The sequence below is a fragment of the Oncorhynchus mykiss genome, chromosome 8, assembly GCF_013265735.2.
Source record: "Oncorhynchus mykiss isolate Arlee chromosome 8, USDA_OmykA_1.1, whole genome shotgun sequence".
NCBI lineage: Eukaryota > Metazoa > Chordata > Actinopteri > Salmoniformes > Salmonidae > Oncorhynchus > Oncorhynchus mykiss.
Genome location: NC_048572.1, coordinates 46,644,939 through 46,668,230, shown reverse-complemented (window position 1 = coordinate 46,668,230; position 23,292 = coordinate 46,644,939). Strand labels below are relative to the sequence as shown.

Sequence of the window (23,292 nt, the reverse complement as noted above, 5' to 3'; positions counted from 1 at the left end):
CAGGTGGAGGACTTCTGTAAGAGGTTGCTGTTATGTCGCCCCAAAACCAACGAGGAAGTCTGCTGCAGTGTTGAGAGCAGTTGTATGAAACCAATCGGTACATCAAGCAAAGCTTTTAACCTTGCCAGGCCGCTCTTAATTTCTATTCAGTTCCACTCGCCATAAAATCTATGTTTGAACTGTGCATAAGATTTCCTTTAGTGAAGTACTGGTTAGCTCGGGAGTACTGATGTAATATTGTTTGACTTTGTTTGATGTGTTAGTTTGGTTGAAACCCTTTCTGCGTCTTTAGGCTTGGCAGGTTCTGGGCACCACACAGGCTGAGAATGAGAATGAGCAGGCAGCCATCGTGTCACTCCAGAGGTAAAAAAATGAGTTGTTTCTACTTACAATGCCTTCAGACCCCTTGACCTTTTCCACATTTTGTTACGTTAGCCTTATTCTGAAATTGATTAAATAAATAAAAATCCTCAGCAATCTACACACAATACCCCATAATGACAAAGCAAAGCAGGTTTTTAGACATTTTTGCAATTGTATTAAAAATAGAAAACACACTTTTTACATTATTATTATTATTTTTTTGCATCCTCTTTCCATTGATCATCCTTGAGATGTTTCTACAACTTGGAGTCCATCTGTGGTACATTCAGTTGATTGGACATGATTTGGAAAGGCACACCTGTCTATATAAGGTCCCACAGTTGACAGTGCATGTCAGAGCAAAAATCAAGCCATGAGGTTGAAGGAATTGTCCGTAGAGCTCCAAGACAGGATTTTGTCGAGGCACAGATCTGGGGAAGTGTACCAAAAAATGTCTGCAGCATTGAAGGTTCTCAAGAGCAAATTTGCCTCCATCATTCTTAAATGGAAGAAATTTGGAACCACCAAGACTCTTCCTAGAGCTGGCTGCACGGGCAAACTGAGCTTTCGGGGGAGAAGGGCCTTGGTCAGGGGGGTGACCAAGAACCCTATGGTCACTCTGACGGAGTGCTAGAGTTCCTCTGTGGAGATGGGATAACCTTCCAGAAGGACAACCATCTCTGCCACACTCCACCAATCAGGCCTTTGTTAGAGTGGCCAGACGGAAGACACTCCTCAGTAAAAGGCACATGACAGCCTGCTTGGAGTTTGCCAAAAGGCACCTAAAGACTCTCAGACCATGAGAAACAAATTTCTCTGGTCTGATGAAACCAAGATTGAACTCTTTGGCCTGAATGTCAAGCATCACATCTGGAAGAAACCTGTCACCATCCCTACGGTAAAGCATTGAGGTGTCAGCATCATGCTGTGGGCGATGTTTTTCAGCTGCAGGGACTGGGAGACTAGACAGGATCGTGGCAAAGAGTAACGGATCAACGTACAGATCCTTGATGAAAACCTGCTCCAGAGGGCTCAGGACCTCAGACTAGGGCGAAGGTTTACCTTCCAACAGGACAATGACCCTAAGCACACAGCCAAGACAACGCAGGAGTGGCTTCGGAACAAGTCTCTGAATGTCCTTGAGTGGCCCAGACAGAGCCTGGACTTGAACCCGATCAAACATCTCTGGAGAGACCTGAAAATAGCTGTGCACCAATCCTCCACATTCAACCTGACAGAGCTTGATAGGAGCTGCAGAGAGTAATGGGAGAAACCCCCCAAATACATGTGTTCCAAGCTTGCAGCGCCAAGAAGACTCAAGGCTGTAATCGCTGCCAAAGTTGTTTCAGTAAAGTACTGAGTAAAGGTTCTGAAAACATATGTAAATCTGCTAAAATAATAAAAAAAATGTTGTTTTTTGCTTCATCATTATGGGGTATTTTGTGTAGCTTGATTTAATACAATTGAATACATTTTAGAATAAGGCTGTAACGTAACAAAATGTGGAAAACGTAAAAGGGTCTGAGTACTTAACGAAAAGCACTGTATATACATGTATACAGTGTCACAGGTGGGATCGAACCCTGGTCTCCAGTTCTGATTTAAGTCGTAAGAGTCTAACTCACCTTCATTACAACAGCACAACTATGTTGTTTAACTTGATAGGGTTAACAGCAAACATAGTAATTTAAAAGGAAATTCCTAATCCATTACCTTTTTTCAATCCTCAAATAACTTAATTCAATGGGTGTTACGTGCATCAGCAAAAATGTAGTCTCTCGCAAAGAAAAAATTTGATTATTAAAACATTTCAAAACATTTCCAAGGAAGATGCATTCTCCCCATCCTCTCCCCATCCTACCTGGAACGACCTCACCTGGCGTGCACACAAAAAAGACAGAACCAGCACATCCTTGCACAGAAATCACAGCAGTCCCTGTCTGCAGGTGTCTAGACCTCCACCACAACAACTTGCAGGCCCTCATGGCCCTGGCGGTGAGTTTGACCAACACAGGCATGCAACAGGACGCTTGCAAGGCCCTGCACCGATGGATCTGCCACAACCCCCGTTATAAACACCTACTGCCAGGGAGCCGGAGCCCACTGCTGCAGGGGTCCCCCACCACACCGCGTAGGGGTCGTCCCCATACGCCAACCTCTTGGTACGCCCACCTCTTGGTTACAATGCATATTTAGTGGTTCCTCCTTTAAAAGTTGCGAGCTTACGCCGCAGGATTTAGAGGTAATTTGTTGTTTAGTACAGTACCCTGCGTCACCACTTCATTGCTCCAGACTAGTGCAGGGGGGAGTTAGAGCACTGATTATGCTTTTGGGTCCTACTGTGGCTCTAACTGACTGGGCAACACAAACCTAAATGGAAAATTGTGTGCGACTTCAGTATTACTGACTAAAACTGTTGTTACACTAAGGTTTTTATTATTTTATTTTGTTTGGATTATTACTGTAGTATTGTAGGCCACTCCCGACCGGTCACATTGTACAGCGCCTGAGTGGAGCATTGGTCTAAGACACTGCATATCAGTGCAAGCTGTGTTGCTACACATGCTGGTTCAATAACTGTGCCGGCCTCAACTGGGAGACCCATGAGATGACTGTAGGTTTTTGGTTTTTCTCTGTCTAAAAACATAAATAAATTATTCCAAATAACATACTGGCTTTATTTACAAATTAGTAACAACGTCTCACCCCATGTTCAAGAATGACCTTTTTTTCACTAATTTTACGTTATTTGAAAACCAAATCTCCAAAATATTTAAAGGGACACTTCACTAATAATGGTGCTGACTAGGGAAACGTTCCCACTGTTCTTAGAGACAGTCTGCACGTTCAAACTAAAACATTGCAACTAATAATGGCATCTTCATGCTTTCATTAATAAAATAATGATAAAATACTCTTTCAAAATGCTGATGTTTATTTAGTTATGGATCCATAACGAATTACTATGGGAATAAAATCACTAAATTACAGAAATATTATTATTATACCTTTATTTCAACAAGGAACACAGACTGAGCTGGGCCCTGCGTATACATGTTTACACATACAGTTTAGGTACAGTGATTAAAAAATTACACAAGACAAACAAAAAAATCACAAATAACATTTAAAAAAATACAACAGCAGATTCTTACATTTACACATACACTACCGTTCAAAAGTTTTGAGTCAATTAGAAATGTCTTTGTTTTCCATGAAAACAAGAAATTAGTGACAAAATGAATAGGATACTGTACAGCGTCTAATTACGTACCATATGGTCAAGCTGCTCCCACAAAAGCTCAATAGGGTTGAGATACGGTGACTGTGCTGGCCACTCCATTATAGAAAGAATGCCAGCTGACTGCGTCTTCCCTAAATAGTTAGTGCATAGTTTGGAGCTGTGCTTTGGGTCATTGTCCTGTTGTAGGAGGAAATTGGCTCCAATTAAGTGCAATCCACAGGGTATGGCATGGCGTTGCAAAATGGAGTGATATCCTTCCTTCTTCAAGATCCCTTTTACCCTTTACAATTCTCCCACTTTACCACCACCAAAGCACCCCCAGACCATCACATTGCCTTCACCATGCTTGACAGATGGCGTCAAGCACTCCACCAGGATATTTTCATTTTTTCTTCGTCTCACAAATGTTCTTCTTTGTGATCCGAACACGTCAAGCTTAGAGTCGTCTGTCCATAACACTTTTTTCCAATCTTCCCGTCCAGTGTTTTATTTTTATTGGCTAGTCTGAGATATGGCTTTTTCTTTGCAACTCTGCCTAGAAAGGTCAGCATCCCGGAGTCACCTCTTCACTGTTGACATTGAGACTAGTGTTTTGCGGGTACTATTTAATGAAGCTGCCAGTTGAAGACTTGTGAGGCATCTGTTTCTGAAACTGGACACTAATGTATATGTCCTCTTGCTCAGTTGTGCGCCGGGGCCTCCCACTCCTCTTTCTATTCTGGTTAAAGCCAGTTTTCGCTGTTCTGTGAAGGGAGTAGTACACAGCGTTGTATGAGATCTTCAGTTTCTTGGCAATTTCTCTCATGGAATAGCCTTCATTTCTCAGAACAAGAATAGACAGTTTCAGAAGGAAGGTATTTGTTTCTGGCCATTTTGAGCTTGTAATCAAACCGACAAATGCTGATGCTCCAGGTACTTAGCTCGTCTAAAGAAGGACAGTTTTATTGCTGTTTTTAAACAGCACAAACGTTTTCAGCTGTGCTAACATAATTGCAAAAGTGTTTTCTAATGATTCAAATAGCCATTTAAAATGATACACTTGGATTAGCTAACACAACGTGCCATTGGAACACAGGAGTGATGGTTGCTGATAATGGGCCTCTGTACACCTATGTAGATATTCCATTACAAATCAGCTGTTTCCAGCTACAGTAGTCATTTACAACATGAACAATGTCTAAACTGTATTTCTGATCAATTCGTTATTTTAATGGACAAAAACAAGGTCATTTCTAAGTGACCCCAAACTTTTGAACGTTAGTGTTAGGTTATTCCCCTAATAGCACAATAGCTTGCATTACCCAAAGCAGTTACAAGCAATACAAAAAATCCTCCAATAAATGTTTAAAATGTGCAACAGGGGGACAAGTCTCAAGTTTAGTCTGCAGGCTATTCCATAAGCAAGGAGCGTAACAGGAAAAGGCAGCCATACCCAACTCTGTAGAGATCTCAGGGGCCTTAAGTGTAATCCATGCTTGAGACCTGGTTTTATGAATTATAATTCCAATGATGATAAATAAGAAGGTAGTTTATTCAGAAGTTCTTTATAGACATACATGGGATCATGTTGTTCTTGTCTCATGGACAGCGAAGTCCAACCCACATTTTTATCTAAAACACAGTGGTGAGTTCTGTAACTAGCACCTGTAATAAACCTAAGTGCACAACGATAAGTAGCATCCAGTGGTTTAAGTGTGGATGCCGTAGCATGCATGTAAATAATATCCCCATGATCTATAACAGACATAAAAGTAGCTTGCACAATTTGTCATGTCCTGTTTCTATAGAGGAAGCCTAGCTTTTTGCAATGTTCATTAACATGCATTTTAAAAGACAGTTTATCATCCAGCCATATCCCTAAGTATTTATATGCAGAGACCCGATTCATTTGAGAGCCATCTAAGCTCGTAAGTGCAAGTCTATTTTCAACTTACTGGACCTATTAAAAATCATAAATGTGTTTTCTTAGCATTTAAAACAAGTTTAAACTGTAAAAAATACCCTTGTAATATCTTAAAATTGGTCTCCAACTGTGATAATGCTTGGTCAGCCGTTGAAGCAATAGAGTACATGACAGTGTCATCAGCATATAGATGAATTTGGCACTATTACCTCATCATCGATATTGTTTATGCAGAGAGTGAACAATAATGGACCAAGTATTGAACCTTGAGGCACCCCTTTAACCAAATCCAATGGCTCCGACTGGATGGCGTCAACTCTAACAGCCTGACTTCTATCCTTTAGATAGTCATGAAACCAACGACAGGCATCCGATTCCAGTCCTATTGACGACAGCTTACCCAAAAGTATCGCATGACCTACAGTGTCAAAAGCTTTAGACAAATCTATGAACACTGTACTTTCTATTATCTAGGGCATTAGCAATATAATTTACAACATGCACAGTGGCCGAAGTGGTACTGTGTTTAGGTCTGAAGCCAGATTGATTGCTAGAAAGAGTATTGATAACAGTTCAAAATGGTTGTAGTTGCCTATTCACCAATTAAATTTTGCCAAACAGGAGAGCTTAGAGATGGGCCGATAATTATCCAATTCACTACCATCACCTCCCTTGAGGAGTGGTATAACAAAAGCTGTTATCCAAGCTTCAGGAATCTTTCCTACAACTAATGTTTGATTTGAAGATGTGCGTCACTGCACTAGCAATGATAGGTGCTGCACACTTGTGTAAATATGGATCCAGATGATCAGCGGCTAACGATTTCTTTGAATCTATAGCAGATAAGACATCATCTTCTGTGACTTTTTGAAAATTAAAAACCGGCTTACTGTTTTCCACATCAGCTGGTGGCCGAGGGGCTGAAACAATAGACCGGTCAGGATCATATTGGCCATTTTTTTATTTCAAAAAGAAGAAATAAAGTGCTTATTAAAAACATCACAAATTTCAGTTTGGTCACTGACGATCCCAGATTCTAATGTAATTTGCTTTGGTAGGGACGTCGAGGAGTTTCCTCCTTTAAGTGAGTTAACGGATTTCCATAAGTTAGAGGGATCACCAGCAGACTCTGTCATAGCACTAGATTTGGCCTTTTTTATTCCTCGGGTCCATTTATTTCTCAATTGCCAAAAAATCAGCTGTTTCACCAGTATTCCTCGCCAAGAGCCATGCTTGATTCTTTTGCAGGAAAAGGATTTTCAAATCAGAGGAGATTTTTTTTTAACCCTAAATCGCTTTAACGGGGTGTGTTTATCAGCAATGGAGGTAAAAATGTATGAAAAGAAAGAACTCTAAAACTGGGTCCTCCAATCCTCTATATGTAATTATTGGCGGAGATTCATGTCATATTTTCCGATATACTGTAGGTGACATGAGTCTCACTAGTGTTGAGTAATGTGCTGTTAAAAGTGGTGTAGGTCCTATTTATTTAAAGAGCATATTGACGTTAAAGCAATAAGCCTACAACTATTGTAGCACTGTTTCGCGCTGCTCTGAGATAAACATGGGGACTGGTCTTGATCAATCAATGAGATTTTTATTTTCAGTTCATCTCCGTTTGGGTGTTGGTTAGACTAGAATAAAAAAATGAGGGTGCAGAAATGTTATGCTCTTAGTGTAACCTTTATTTAACTAGGCAAGGCGTTTAAGAACAAATTCTTATTTACAAGGATAGCCTACTCCTTCCTCCCTGTCGGGGAATTGAACCCCGGTCTTCTGCGTGCCCTGCCCGCAGGACATGGGGATTCTTTAGCTAAATAGCCCAATACTGTACTGGCAACCATCACGTTATACAGCGCTATCTTTTCCGTTCCATCCTAACAGAAACCCAGAGGGTACCAAGTACCAATCAAAAGTTTGGATACACCTACTTATTCCAGGATTTTTCTTTATTTTTACTATTTTCTACATTGTAGAATAATAGTGAAGACATCACAACTATGAAATAACACATATGGAATCAGTTAAGAATAAATTCTTATTTACAAGGACAACCTACTCCTCCTCCCCGTCGGGGAATTGAAACCCGGTCTCCCGCGTGCCAGCATTCTCTTGTACAGCCATTATTGAAGGTACTTGAGGTCACCAAGAAAGTCTGGACATGGCTTGCTCTCCCTTATGTAAGGAATTAGGCACCTTCCCATGTTTTCTACAGTATGTATTGTAGGCTGTTTACTTGACGGACTGCACAGTAGCCTAATAAACAAATGCAGGTGACTTATATCTTCTAAATGCTTTATTATCCAAATGTAAAAGCATATACTGTACAGTACTGTATTTCATCATCAGCATCTTTATACTTTTGTTAATGAAATAATGATAAAAAATACTCTTTCAAAATGCAGATGTTGATTTAGTTACGGATCCATAACAAATTATTGTCAGAATAAATAGCACTGAATTACAGAAATATTGGAACAAAGTTGTATAATGAAGGCAAACAAATTGTTGCTTACTGGAAAATACTCTTTCAAACACACATGGTCATGTTGTACAGCATCATTATGGCTATTAGCAGGGCTATATTTTGGCTTTCATAAATATTATTTTGGCCTTTATTCAGATTACAATCGCTCACTGTCATTATACAGTTGAAGTCGTAAGTTTACAAACACTTAGGTTGGAGTCAATTAAACTTGTTTTTCAACCACTCCACAAATGTATTGTTAACAAACCATAGCTTTGGTAAGTCTGTTATGACATCTACTTTGTGCATGACACAAGTAATTTTTCCAACAGTTGTTTACAGACAGATTATTTAACTTATAATTCACTATATCACAATTACAGTGGGTCAGAAGTTTACATACACTAAGTTGACTGTGCCTTTAAATGGCTTTTAACCTCTTGAATCTAGGGGGCACTATTTTCATTTTTGGAAAAATAACGTCCCCAAAGTAAACGGCTATTTTGTCAGGACAAGATGCTAGAATATGCATATAATTAATAATATTGTCTGTGAGTATAACAGAACTGATATTGCAGGCGAAAGCCTGAGAAAAGTCCAATCAGGAAGGGACTCTTATTTAGAAAGCTCTGCGTTCCTATGCGTCCCTATTGAGCAGTGAATGAAAGGCTGAAAATTATGTCATGGCTTTAGAAGCTTCTGATAGGCTAATTGACATCATTTGAATCAATTGGAGGTGTACCTGTAGATGTATTTCAAGGCCTACCTTCAAACTCAGTGCCTATTTGCTTGACATCATGGGAAAATCAAAAGAAATCAGCCAAAGACCTCAGGAAAAAAAATGGTTCATCCTTGGAAACAATTTCCAAACGCCTGAAGGTACCACGTTCATCTGTACAAACAATAGTATGCAAGTATAAATACCATGGGACCACGCAGCCGTCATACCGCTCAGGAAGGAGACGCGTTCTGTCTCCTAGAGATGAACCTACTTTGGTGTGAAAATTGCAAATCAATCCCAGAACAACAGCAAAGGACCTTGTGAAGATGCTGGAGGAAACAGGTACAAAGTATCTGTATCCACGGTAAAATGAGTCCTATATCGACATAACCTGAAAAGCCGCTCAGCAAGGAAGAAGCCACTGCTCCAAAACCAACAAATGGACAATGACCCCAAGCATACTTCCAAAGTTGTGGCAAAATGGCTTAAGGACAACAAAGTCAAGGTATTGGAGTGGCCATCTCAAAGCCCTGACCTCAATCCCATAGAACATTTTTGGACAGAACTGAAAAAGTGTGTGCGAGCAAGGAGGCCTACAAACGTGACTCAGTTACACCAGCTCTGTCAGGAGGAATGGGACAACATTCACCCAACTTATTGTGGGAAGCTTGTGGAAGGCTACCCGAAACGTTTGACCCAAGTTAAACAATTTAAAGGCAATTCTTAAAATAAAGTGGTGATCCTAACTGACCTAAGACAGGGAATTTTTACTTGGATTAAATGTCAGGAATTGTGAAAAACTGAGTTTAATGTATTTGGCTAAGGTGTATGTAAACTTCCCACTTCAACTGTATATAACCTTCCCCCTTTAGACGTCTATTTAAGCACCGTTTCGCACTGTTCTGAGACAAGCATGGTGAAACGAAAATGTTCAATTATATTCCATGATATTAAGATAAATGTGTTAACTGAATATAAGCAAGTGATGTCTGCTAAATAATCAAGTTAGGTTTCTCCAGAAATAAATCATTTTAAATAAGAAACTGGCTTTATTTACAAATTAGTGATGTCTCACCATGTTCAAGAATTGCATTTTTCTCGCTCACTCTAGGTTAAATTAAAATGAAATCTCCAAAATATTGTTACTTTTTAAAGAAAGTGATTATTATTTATTTATTTAGAATTATATTAAAGTCTCACAGATCCTAACAGAAAATGTAATTGTTGGCAGAGAGTCTCGTCATTGAAATAAATTTAGATATGCTATAGGCCTACCATAGGTGAAATGAATATTTATTTCACTACAATTAGGGTGTGGAAATGTTATACCCCTTAGATAGTAATTTAGAATCCTCCTATGCTGTAGTCTACTCCCGACCGTCACGTTGTACAGCGCAATATTTTCCATTAAATTCTAACGGAAATCCTGGGGGTTTCGTTTTTCTTGGAATAAAAACACGATAATATCAAATTAATTAAGCCAAATTTCTTAAAATCAATCTCATGTACTCTGTTATTACAAAAAAGGTTTAACATTTTCTAGTAATGCCAATATGGGAGACTATCAAATGCTTCTCAAAGTTGCCCTCTGGTGGTCAAACTAGCACTAACTTGCATTAACGTAAAAAATGGCTGACAATTAAATAACGGGCCATAGAATGCTGTAGCAGCCCGCAAGATGTGCTGCAGTATGACACAACTTTTAAAGGAGGAACCACTATAGCTCGCAGATATATTGCATTATTCATTGTTATAAGCATATATGAGCCTTTATAATGTAAAGTGTCCATTTTAGGATAGCCTCAGTCTCAAGATGACTTCTTTCAATCTCAGGATATCTTAACAATGTCTTAACATATTAAGCCTATCCGGCAAAAAGATTATGTCCTTCGTTTCTGATGGAGCTCATTTTAACATTTCTGCATAATTTACTTAAACTTGTTGAATCCATGCACTTCGGTTACTGTCTTGAAGCACATCAAGTGCACAGTGTGTCAATTGTCACAGTGTGTGTGTGTGTGCTTGCAGCAGCCAGCTGGCGGAGGTCAAGGGATTGTATCAGGAGGCCGTCTTGCTGAATACAGATGGGGTGGACCCGGACCTCCAGACAGGCCTTGGGGTCCTGTTCAACCTCAGCTCCGAGTTTGACAAGGCTGTGGAGGCCTTCAAGTCAGCCCTGTCTGTCAGACCTGAGGTATCCATTAATATAGTACAGAAACACACACACTATGCACAAACCTATCACAAAAACACCTAAACCTACCACACGCACATGCACACACACACCCTTTCACCCCCACCTATTCTGGTTATGTTGTGTCTGTCAGGACTACCTGCTGTGGAACCGCCTGGGGGCCACACTGGCTAATGGGGACCATAGTGAGGAGGCAGTGGAGGCATACACCCGGGCCCTGGAGCTCCAGCCGGGCTTCATCAGGTCCCGCTACAACCTGGGCATCAGCTGCATCAACCTGGGAGCGCACAAGTAGGCGAGGGGTATGGGATGGGATGGGTTGGGTTGAGCTGAGTGAGAGGGCAGTCAGATAGGGAGAGAGTGGAGTAACAGATGCATTAATAATTTTCTACTTTATAGCGCTCTTCATTACATTAAAGAATCTGAGGTTTAAAATGAGACATGCAATTTAGAAAAAACAACGTCACATCATCATGAGATGGACAGTCATTAGAAAGGTCATGGCTTGAGTGGTCATCTGAGGGAGGGGGCAAGAAAGCAGCACGGTCTTATCAATGTGTCTCGCATCTACTACCGAAATGGAGCACCCACTTGGATGATGCTACGGCAGTCACGTGGCGCCAGAAAGCACACCACATTTCATAATGCTACTTGTCCTCCCTACGATCCTCATCACTGGACACCTCTGCCGTCATGCTTTTCAGGCTTCTCTTCATCCTCAACCTCTGAACACTGGCTGGCATTTGAATCAAAACATTTGCCAGCTAGCCTGTTAACATTAGCTTGCTAGCCAAACAAACAAATGACTTGCCAGCTTCAGTCTTAATGCTGTGGTGGATTCTGATGATATTAGCTATACTAATTGTTCCAAATGAATTACAAAAATATTTACAAAAAAGTTACTCGGCTTATGTAGCGTGGTTCGTTCTGCGTTGTGTACTTTTAATTAGGACGCTGCCACAACTGGAGGTCTGCTAGTAGAATTGTTTTTATTTGCCCTGCACATGAGGAGACGACACACAATATTTTAGCCCTTGGCGCAGTCATAGTGCTCAGGCACCTTGCTATGCCGAAGGTCAGGCAAAAGAGAGCGTCAAAAGGAAATAACAGGTGCTGCGTGCACACATTCAGTGCACAAGAGCACACCATACCATACAAGTAAAATGATACAGAACATAATTCAGACAAAATAAAAGACATACCTGCACACGAAGAGACAACACACAACATGTTAGCCCTTGGCGCAGTCATAGCGCTCAGGCACCTGCGCAAGCACACGGACACTCACTCAAACACGGTCCCAAGTACTCACAAGTTACAATAGATACCCTAGTTAGCGAGCTCGGTGAAACTTGTTAACATAAATCTTTATCTTGTCCACATTGTAACACACTTATGGTTGCATAACAGCACATTGTGTAACATTACCACGGTTTTATATTGAAATATCGCGGAGACAAGGACAACATACCTTGCTAGCCGAAGGTCAGGCAAAAGAGAACAATAAGGGGGTACGGATGTACGCGATGGACCAAACCAAAATAAACAAAACTTTTACAATCACATGTACAGTGGGGCAAAAAAGTATTTAGTCAGCCACCAATTGTGCAAGTTCTCCCACTTAAAAAGATGAGAGGCCTGTAATTTTCATCATAGGTACACTTCAACTATGACAGGCAAAATGAGAAAAAAAATCCAGAAAATCACATTGTAGGATTTTTAATGAATTTATTTGCAAATTATGGTGGAAAATAAGTATTTGGTCACCTACAAACAAGCAAGATTTCTGGCTCTCACAGACCTGTAACTTCTTATTTAACTTCTTTGATATAGGGGGCGCTCTTTTAATTTTTGGATTAAAAAACGTTCCCGTTTTAAACAAGATATTTTGTCACGAAAAGATGCTCGACCATGCATATAATTGACAGCTTTGGAAAGAAAACACTCTGACGTTTCCAAATCTGCAAAGATATTATCTGTGAGTGCCACAGAACTGATGCTACAGGCATGACTGAATTTACGTTTTTTTTTCTTAGTCAAACGTGATGAACAAAACGGAGCGATTTCTCCTACACAAATAATATTTTTGGAAAAACTGAACATTTGCTATCTAACTGAGAGTCTCCTCATTGAAAACATCCAAAGTTCTTCAAAGGTAAATGATTTTATTTGAATGCTTTTCTTGTTTTTGTGAAAATGTTGCCTGCTGAATGCTAGGCTTAATGCTATGCTAGCTATCAATACTCTTACACAAATGCTTGTGTAGCTATGGTTGAAAAGCATATTTTGAAAATCTGAGATGACAGTGTTGTTAACAAAAGGCTAAGCTTGTGAGCCAATATATTTATTTAATTTCATTTGCGATTTTCATGAATAGTTGACGTTGCGTTATGGTAATGAGCTTGAGGCTATGATTACGCTCCCGGATAAGGTTAAGAGGTTCCTCTGTCCTCCACTCCTTACCTGTATTAATGGCACCTGTTTGAACTTGTTATCAGTATAAAAGACACCTGTCCACAACCTCAAACAGTCACACTCCAAACTCCACTATGGCCAAGACCAAAGAGCTGTCAAAGGATACCAGAAACAAAATTGTAGACCTGCACCAGGTTGGGAAGACTGAATCTGCAATAGGTAAGCAGCTTGGTTTGAAGAAATCAACTGTGGGAGCAATTATTAGGAAATGGAAGACATACAAGACCACTGATAATCTCCCTCGACCTGGGGCTCCACGCAAGATCTCACCCCGTGGGGTCAAAATGATCACAAGAACGGTGAGCAAAAATCCCAGAACCACACGGGGGGACCTAGTGAATGACCTGCAGAAAGCTGGGACCAAAGTAACAAAGCCTACCATCAGTAACACACTACTCCGCCAGGGACTCAAATCCTGCAGTGCCAGACGTGTGCCCCTGCTTAAGCCAGTACATGTCCAGGCCCGTCTGAAGTTTGCTAGAGAGCATTTGGATGATCCAGAAGAAGATTGGGAGAATGTCATATGGTCAGATGAAACCAAAATATAACTTTTTGGTAAAAACTCAACTCGTCGTGTTTGGAGGACAAAGAATGCTGAGTTGCATCCAAAGAACACCATACCTACTGTGAAGCATGGGGGTGGAAACATCATGCTTTGGGGCTGTTTTTCTGCAAATGGACCAGGACTTCTGATCCGTGTAAAGGAAAGAATGAATGGGGCCATGTATCGTGAGATTTTGAGTGAAAACCTTCCATAAGCAAGGGCATTGAAGATGAAACGTGGCTGGGTCTTTCAGCATGACAATGATCCCAAACACACCGCCTGGGCAAAGAAGGAGTTGCTTCGTAAGAAGCATTTCAAGGTCCTGGAGTGGCCTAGCCAGTCTCCAGATCTCAACCCCATAGAAAATCTTTGGAGGGAGTTGAAAGTCCGTGTTGCCCAGCAACAGCCCCAAAACATCACTGCTCTAGAGGAGATCTGCATGGAGCAATGGGCCAAAATACCAGCAACAGTTTGACCATCTTGTGAAGACTTACAGAAAACGTTTGACCTCTGTCATTGCCAACAAAGGGTATATAACAAAGTATTGAGATAAACTTGTGTTATTGACCAAATCCTTATTTTCCACCATAATTTGCAAATAAATACATAAAAAATTCTGCAATGTGATTTTCTGGATTTTTTTTTCTGTCATAGTTGAAGTGTACCTATGATGAACATTTCAGGCCTCTCACATCTTTTTAAGTGGGAGATCTTGCACAATTGGTGGCTGACTAAATACTTTTTTGCCTCACTGTGTGTACAATATTGATATGAAAAAAGTGTTTGTACACCAAAGAATAACATTAGCTATGCAGCTGTAATGAAATAAAATACACACTGAAATATTATTATTTTCAAATTATTAACATCCCCTCTTGACCTGGCCAATTTGAATTGGTCCTTGTGTGCGACTTGGTGCATAATCTAGGGGAACAACATCACGCTGCTACACTTAGGCTGCTACTAGGGTGCCATGGCAACTGTAGAACGATGTTGTTGAAGGCTTACTGTCCTGTGGGGTTAGGAATAGGATATCCAGGTTTAAAGGGATAGTTCAGTCAAATTTACTGTTTCCATACCTTGAAAGCAGTCTAATGAGGGACTGACTGGACTGGCTACTTTGACAAAACCAAATCAATGATTACAGTCTTTCCTTGTCCATAGACTGCTCTCAAAGTAGGTATATATACTTTTAATTGAGCTATCCCATACTTTGGCGTCCTACCAATGCTAACAGGGGTCCTAACTCTCCAATTGTTTTACACTGAACAATGCTAATGCTATTAAAGTTGTTTGTAAACAAACCCATATTTTGGGTTACAGAATCTCTTGGTCCATGTACTACTTTCTACTTATCCATAAGATTAATTGAAGTTGTAATAACGGAAAACTATTCCTTTAAGATGAAGTAAAATTGTAATATCAGCGAACTCTCTCTTAAGATAAAGTAAAGAGAGTAATAATTAAAATACTTTAAAGTTGTTGTTTTTTAAAATCTTTTTCCTGATTTTTTTTTTTAGGGAGGCAGCTAGTAACTTCCTGACTGCCCTTAACCAGCAGAGGCAGAGCCAGAGTCACCAAGTCATGTCGGCTAACATCTGGGCTGCCCTTCGGATCGCCCTCTCCATGATGGACCGGCCCGAGCTCTTCCAGGCTGCGAACCTTGGAGACCTGGACCGACTCATGAAGGCCTTCGAAATGGGGCGGGTTATGTGACCAGGTTTAGTGGGGCTCCTCAGATAAACAGTTCGCTAATTGGCTAGAGGGTTGCCAGATTGGTGACCAAGAATGGCTTCTGTTAATGTAAAGCTAAATTAATGTCTGACAGAAGAGAGATGAATGTTATTGAAGATCGGAAAAAGAGGTGGGATTGTAGAATAATGGAGGTGTTCTAGTATTTGAAATGCCATTATAGTGGAAATATTGGAAGACCTGAACCAACTTGGGAAATATACACACTCTTTTATTTTAGACTGGCCTCCAGCAGCTGAAATTAGGCTACAATAACGCAGCCATAGATCAAACGTGATCATTTATTCCCTATTTGTTTTGGTATGGCACTGTATACAACTTCTGCTGTGTGGTCATATACCATCTACTTTAAGTGGATGGGAAGATTGTTTTTAACCCGTTGAAACGGATTTGCACCACTGCAATGGGGTACTACTATTTAATTTTTATCCCCGAAGAGCACAACGTTGACTGAGAAAAGGAAAGACAGAGTCTGCTGTAAAGTAGAGGAAAAACAAGCCATGCATGCCCGGCAATCACATTGTGAAAGAACTGAAGCCTTATACTAAATGAAATTATATCAAATGCACAAGTCGTAATCACTTTTATAGACAGCAGGTACTGATGGTCAAATTGTGTGTAATAGTATAGACTAGAGTCCTCTTGTGTATAGTTTTTTGTCATTTTGTACATACCTGTATTTATTTGGAATATCACTTCCATGCATTGCTCCAAGTACAGTATGTAATAAATGACTGGTTGACAGGTCCGATAGGCCGGAAAGTAAATAAGCTAATTTGGACATACACACACGTTTGTCGGTACACAGACTGCCTCTGGATGAACAATCATTGTACCATTTGGGGGGGGGGGTGTGTTTGTGTGTGTGTGTGTTTGTGTGTGTGTGTGTGTGTGTGTGTGTGTGTGTGTGTGTGTGTGTGTGTGTGTGTGTGTGTGTGTGTGTGTGTGTGTGTGTGTGTGTGTGTAGCTTGATTTTATTTCAACCACTCTACAGCAATAAGTGTCGTGTTTTTCCACAATACCCACTTACTATTCAAGTAGTAAGTACCCGCACACACCTGCTTGCGACACCTGTTCCATCTGTTTTTGCAACATCAGTCACATGAAAGGATTTCTGCCTCTCATCTTTACTAGCATCTCAGTAGCAACTAGTGATGTTCAAACAGTGCTTTGTGATCCTGGCTTCAAACTGTGGCAACAACCGCTGAAAATGAAATCCCTCTAAAGCAGCCTGTCATGTTCAAATGAGAGTGATTAAGTCAACAGTGAGGAAAATGCACTGAAAAGACCTTAAAACAAGTTATGCAAGTCACCCGTTCATTCATTGGTTTTACGAATCAGTGTTTGATGAGATATGATTTCAAGCATAAGTCATCTGCTTTTTAAGAAATTCTGTTTTTGATGATAGATTTTCCAGTTTACTCTTTCTTACCAGAAAAAGGTGTGGTGTTTAAAGTGATTATTGGTATACAACTGAATTGGTAGTGGACATGTGTGTTGAATTGACAGTAAATTCCCTATGCAATATACAGGATATTTGTATAACATTGACTGCTGTCTCATATTTGGTTCAATTAACCAAACACATTGTTTCTTTGGGAGTTTGCACTTCTGTCCACATGCAAAGGCTAAAGACATTACGATATTTTTTTAGTGCCAGGCTGGAACAAAAGCCTGTTTCTCTGGAAGTGGACCCTGATTTACACTAACCAATTCCCCATTTCCTTAGAACTTACTTTGGGTATTTTTACCTTCTCAGATTCTCAATAAGTTGAATGTTGGCCATGGAATTTGAGAATGTTGGCTTGTGTAATGTAGTATAATAATATTTTTTACATTGTACAGTACATACCAATCAAATGGCAAAGTTACTAAACAGTTTCCCCACTGTTTCTACACTGTAAATAGCATGCACTGTATAAATTAAAGTTACAGCCTAATTCTAAAATGGATTAAATAAAAACAAAATGCTCAATCTACACACAATACCCCATAATGACAAAGCATTCAGACCCTTTCCTATGAGACTCAAAATTGAGCTCAGGTGCATCCTGTTTCCATTGATGATCCTTGAGATGTTTCTACAACTTGGAGTCCACCTAAGGAAAATTCAGTTGATGGGACATGATTTGGAAAGGCACACCTGTCTATATATGGTCCCACAGTTGACAGAGCCAAAACCAAGCGATGAGGTTGACGGAATTTGGGAAGGGTACCAAAATAATTCTGCGGCATTGAAGGTCCCAAAAAACACAGTGGCCTCCATCATTCTTAAATAGAAGAAGTTTGGAACCACCAAGGCTCTTCCTAGAGCTAGCAGCTGAGTAAAACTGAGTAATCGGGGATAAGGGTCTTGGTCAGGGAGGTGACAAAGAACCCGATGGTCACTCTGACAGAGCACTTGAGTTCCTCTGTAGGAGAAACTTCGAGGGACAACCATCTCTGCAGCACTCCACCAATCAGGCCTTTTTGGTAGAGTGTCCAGACAGAAGCCACTCCTCAGTAAAAGGCACATGACAGCCCGTTTGGAGTTTGCCAAAAGGTACCTAAAGACTCTCAGATCGTGAGAAACCAAGATTGAATTCTTTGTCGTGAATTTCAAGCGTCACATCTGGAGGAAACCTGGCACCATCCCTACGGTGAAGCACGGTGGTGGAAGCATCCTGCTGTGGTAATGTTTTCCAGAGGCAGGGACGGGAGACTAGTCAGGATCGAGGCAAAGATGAACAGAGCAAAGTACAGAGAGATCCTTGATGAAAACCTGCTCCAGAGGGCTCAGGACCTCAGACCCGGGTGAAGGTTCACATTCCAAAAGGGCAACGACCCTATGCACACAGCCAAGACAACGCAGGAGTGACATCGGAACAAATCTCTGAATGTCCTTGAGTGGCCCAGCCAGAGCCTGGGCTTGAACCCAATCAAACATCTCTGAAGAGACCTGAAAATAGCTGTGCAGAAACGCTCCCCATAAAACCAGACAGAGCTTGAGAGGATCTGCAGAGAAGAATGGGAGAAACTCCCCAAATATAGGTGTGCATAGCTTGCACCGTCATACCAAAAAAGACTGCCAAAGCTGCATCAACAAAATACTGAGTAAATTGTCTGAATACTTATGTAAATGTAATATTTCTGTATTATCTAAAAACTACTTTTTGCTTTGTCGTTATGGGGTATTGTGTGTAGATGGCTGAGATAAAAAAAAAAAAAAATTAAAGTCAATTTTAGAATAAGGCTGTAACGTAACAAAATGTGGAAAAAGTCAAGGGGTCTGAATACTTTCTGAAGGCACTGTACATAAAAAGCAAAACCTATCAAAAATTGTATTTACAGGATAATACCAATATATATTTAATGCATTTCTCTAAGAACAACTATTACATGTATTAGCAACGGAATATATTTTACTCACAATCTACAGTTGAAATGTCGCCTATAACCACAAGCACTTAAACTCAATCTGCACTTGCATATTTGTGATTAAAGGAATTGTTTGCCCAAATTACAAAATAAGTTAGTATACTTGCATGATAAGAAAACAACTATGAGCCAGCCATCACTATGGATAATATTCTCTTCTGGTCAATAGAAACATCTGATCATCTATCTTTGTAATTTGCGGAACTATCCCTTTAAGCCAACTTAATTAAAAATAGCTGTACTTATCAATATGCAATATGTTTAGCATGTAAACATGTTGTGAAGTCATATCCTTTGTAAGCATGTACCCATCATTAGTTGTCACTTAGCTATTCCAAATGTTCATGCCACTGTATAGCATACAGTATTCCTGTAAAGAAAAATTAAACACGGGTTTATTGTCTATATTCAAATAATATTTTAGAAATTAAAGTATTGTTACATAAGATGAATGCCATTGTTTTTTTCTGGATGTCTCACAGCTGCAACACATTTTCATTAAATAAGACACATAACAGTCTTATTACAGCCCAGTGGCGCCCTTGTACTGGAATCCTTACCACATCCTTGATTTGAAATTAAACATACAGTACCATTCAAATGTTTGGAGACACCTACTCATTCATGGGTCTCTTTCTTTTTACTATTTTCTACATTGTAGAATAATAGTGAAGACATCAAAACTATGAAATAACACATATGAAATCATGTAGTAACCAAAAAAGTGTTAAACAAAATATATTTTAGATTCTTCAAAGTAGCCACCCTTTGCCTTGACAGCTTTGCACACTTGGTATTCTCTTAACCAGTTTCACCTGGAATGCTTTTCCAACAGTCTTGAAGGAGTTCCCACATATGCTGAACACTTGTTGGCTGCTTTTCCTTCACTCTGTGGTCCAACTCATCCTGAACTATCTCAATTGGGTTGTCGGGTGATTGTGGAGGCAAGGTCATCTGATGCAGCACTCCATCACTCTTGTTCTTAGTCAAATAGCCCTTACACAGCCTGGAGGTGTGTTGGGTCATTGTCCTGTTGAAAAACAAATGATAGTCCCACTAAGCGCAAACCAGATGGGATGGTGTATCGCTGCAGAATGCTGTGGAAGACATGTTGTTTGATTGTGCCTTGAACTCCAAATAAATCACAGACCGTTTCACCAGCAAAGCACCCCCACACCATCACACCTCCTCCTCCATGCTTCATGGTGGGAACCACACATGCAGGGATCATCTGTTCACCTACTCTGCATCTCACATAGACACGTCGGTTGGAACCAAAATCTTCAAATTTGGACTCATCAGCCCAAAGACAGATTTCCATTACTCGTGTTTCTTGGCCCAAGTAAGTTAATTATTTTTAACCCTTGTTAAAATAGGAAACATATGTGGATATATTGAAGCAACATCTCAAGATATCAGTCAGGAAGTTAAAGCTTGGTTTAATGACAATGACCCCAAGCATACTTCCAAAGTTGTGGCAAAATGGCTTAATTACGGACAACAAAGTCATGGTATTGGAGTTGCCATCACAAAGCCCTGACCTAAATCCTATAAAAAATGTGTGGGCAGAACTGAAAAATCGTGTGCGAGCAAGGAAGCCTACAAACCCGACTGTTACACCAGCTCTGTCAGGAGCCAACTTATTGTGGGAAGCTTGTGGAAAGGCTACCTGAAACGTTCGACCCAAGTTAAACAATTTAAAGGCAATGCTATCAAATACTAATTGAGTGTATGTATACTTCTGGCCCACTGGGAATGTGATGAAAGAAAGAAAAGTTGAAATACATCATTATCTCTACTATTATTCTGACATTTCACATTCTTAAAATAAAGTGGTGATCCTAACTGACCTAAGACAGGGAATTTTTACTAGGATTGAATGTCAGGAATTGTGAAAGTTTGAGTTTAAATGTATTTAGCTAAGGTGTTTGTAAACTTCTGACTCCATGGAAATCTTTAGGCAAAATGAGTTTGAACAGACAAGGAAAGGATATCCAACAAAACAATTAATCAATTGATCATCATTCTCACCATGCTTATGGCCTCAAGGCAATCTAGATCATCTTAAAAGCCCAGAAACTCCCAAGTTTCTATATCGTCCAAGTCCAGATCGGACATGTCTTCATCCTCAAAGCCTTCTATATCCTATTGAATGTCCATAACTTTAAGAGTGTCCCACAAAACAAGAGTAGCCAGAGAATGTCTGGAGCTTAAAGAATTTTGAAGTATGACCCCAAAAATCTGGAACATCCAAATTCTTCAAATTGAGTTGAGGTGAGCAAGTGGTGACGTTTGATATTTGATACCTCTTTTCATCAGCATGGCGTAGTGGAAAAATTAGCCACAGCTATGAGTGACAAACCTGGGCCTTGTTCAAATACTCTAAAAAATGCATCCTTCCTTCCTTTCCTAATCTGACATGACTAGGGTCAAAGAAATTCAATGGAACCCTTTGTTTAGAGATATCAAATGATGTTAGAGCAGTGATTACTTCAACAATGGAAAGAAGTATGGCTGCTTAACCTATGAGCCCTGCCCCCTTGGCACTTGTGGAGATCTGGGAGTATTAGATAGGTGTAAGAAATAATAGTACATGTAGCTCTCCTTGCTCTATCTATGCTATAAATCCACAGGTGTTCATCCTTCTTTAAAGTTAAGGTTAGGATAAGTTTTCCTCTTGATCTTCAACACTGTGTTAAATGCTTCAAATGGAAATCTCACCACTATTCATCATCTCCAGCACCACCCCAACATCAACATATGTAACTTTGGTGACTTATCAGAAGGATCACAATCATCCAGCTTCAGTTCACCTTAATAATGGAGAAGCTGGACCACTACACGCCAAGACTGTTGTCCTTGTTTGAGTCAAGAGGAGGTTTATTATTCAACTAAGCAGGAAAATGTTAATTTACTAACTTTGCCTGCTCATAGTTGTTTTAAATGTAATGGTGCTCACCAGATGATGTCAGTGTTTTGTACAGTACAGTTATTGCAAAAATAAAATAAATAAACTTGTTTCAGTGACAGTCACTGTGAGCAACCCGGCCTATGTATTATTATTACCAGCAGCATACCACCCTGCATACCACTGCTGGCTTGCTTCTGAAGCTAAGCAGAGTTGGTCCTGGTCAGTTCCTGGATGGGATACCAGATGCTGCTGGAAGTGGTTTTGGAGGGCCAGTAGGAGGCACTCTTTCCTCTGGTCTAAAAAAAATATCCCAATACCCCAGGGCAGTGATTGCCCTGTGTAGTGTAGGGTGTCCTGACTCTCTGAGGTCATTAAAGATCCCATGGTACGTAGGGGTGTTAACCCCGGTGTCCTGGCTAAATTCCCAATCTGGCCCTCAAACCATCACAGTCACCTAATAATCTCCAGTTTACAATTGGCTCATTAATCCCCCTCCTCTCCTCTGTAACTATTCCCCAGGTTGTTGCTTCAAATGAGAATGTGTTCTCAGTCAATTTACCTGGTAAAATAACAAATACATTTAAAAGATTGGATTGTGAAGATAAATATGCAGGCATCCTGTGCTTATTTTCTTTTTCATTTGGTGAAATATGCATAAAATTAGAGTAATTGCCCATAACTTTGCATGTTTTAAACCTTGTATTAAAAATGCAGAACAAAATCATTCTTACCAAAGAAAATCTCAATCTAATGTAATTTCTTAAAAGAAAGACCTACTTTATGTTTAATCAGTTTATAATCAAGATACATTTGTTTGTTAATCTTTATGTTGTATTGTTTTGATGAATTTATTTTAATTTAGACTATCATATTATAGTTTTGATGAATTAAGCAAAGCCAGTTCAGACAGGGAACTTGAGTGTTGCATCAACTGTTAGCGAGCACCATAGCATAAGTAAGCATTAGCTGAGATTCAAACAATCAGTTCTCACCTTTTTTTCAATTTTCGCCTAAAATGACATACCCAAATCTAACTGCCTGTAGCTCAGGCCCCGAAGCAAGGATAAGCATATTCTTGGTACAGTTTGAAAGAAAACATTTGAAGTTTATGGAAATAAGAAAGAAATGTAGTAGAATATAACACAATAGATCTGGTAAAAGATTATACATTGAAAAAAACATCACCTTTGAAATGCAAGAGAAAGGCCATAATGTATTATTCCAGCCCAGATGTAATTTAGATTTCTATTAAATACTTCTTAAGGTGAAACAATTCAAATTCAAATAAATAATTATAAACA

At 39.9% G+C, this 23,292-nt stretch overlaps 1 protein-coding gene across 5 annotated transcripts in view; it reads left to right on the top strand.

The window, feature by feature from the left end:
• The window catches only part of pex5lb (peroxisomal biogenesis factor 5-like b), a 151,342-nt gene extending 134,939 nt beyond the window's left edge, over nucleotides 1-16,403 (top strand). For 3 of the 5 annotated variants that reach the window (XM_036985505.1, XM_036985507.1, XM_036985506.1), the window contains 5 exons: nucleotides 293-363; nucleotides 2,190-2,525; nucleotides 10,727-10,892; nucleotides 11,026-11,183; nucleotides 15,432-16,403. In XM_036985505.1, coding sequence (XP_036841400.1) covers nucleotides 293-363; nucleotides 2,190-2,525; nucleotides 10,727-10,892; nucleotides 11,026-11,183; nucleotides 15,432-15,627 — 927 coding nt within the window. In that variant the 3' untranslated portion in view covers nucleotides 15,628-16,403. The remainder of the gene's footprint in view (nucleotides 1-292; nucleotides 364-2,189; nucleotides 2,526-10,726; nucleotides 10,893-11,025; nucleotides 11,184-15,431) is intronic. The other 2 variants (XM_021612661.2, XM_036985508.1) reach the window with 2 other exon arrangements.
• Nucleotides 16,404-23,292: the final 6,889 nt, after the last annotated feature.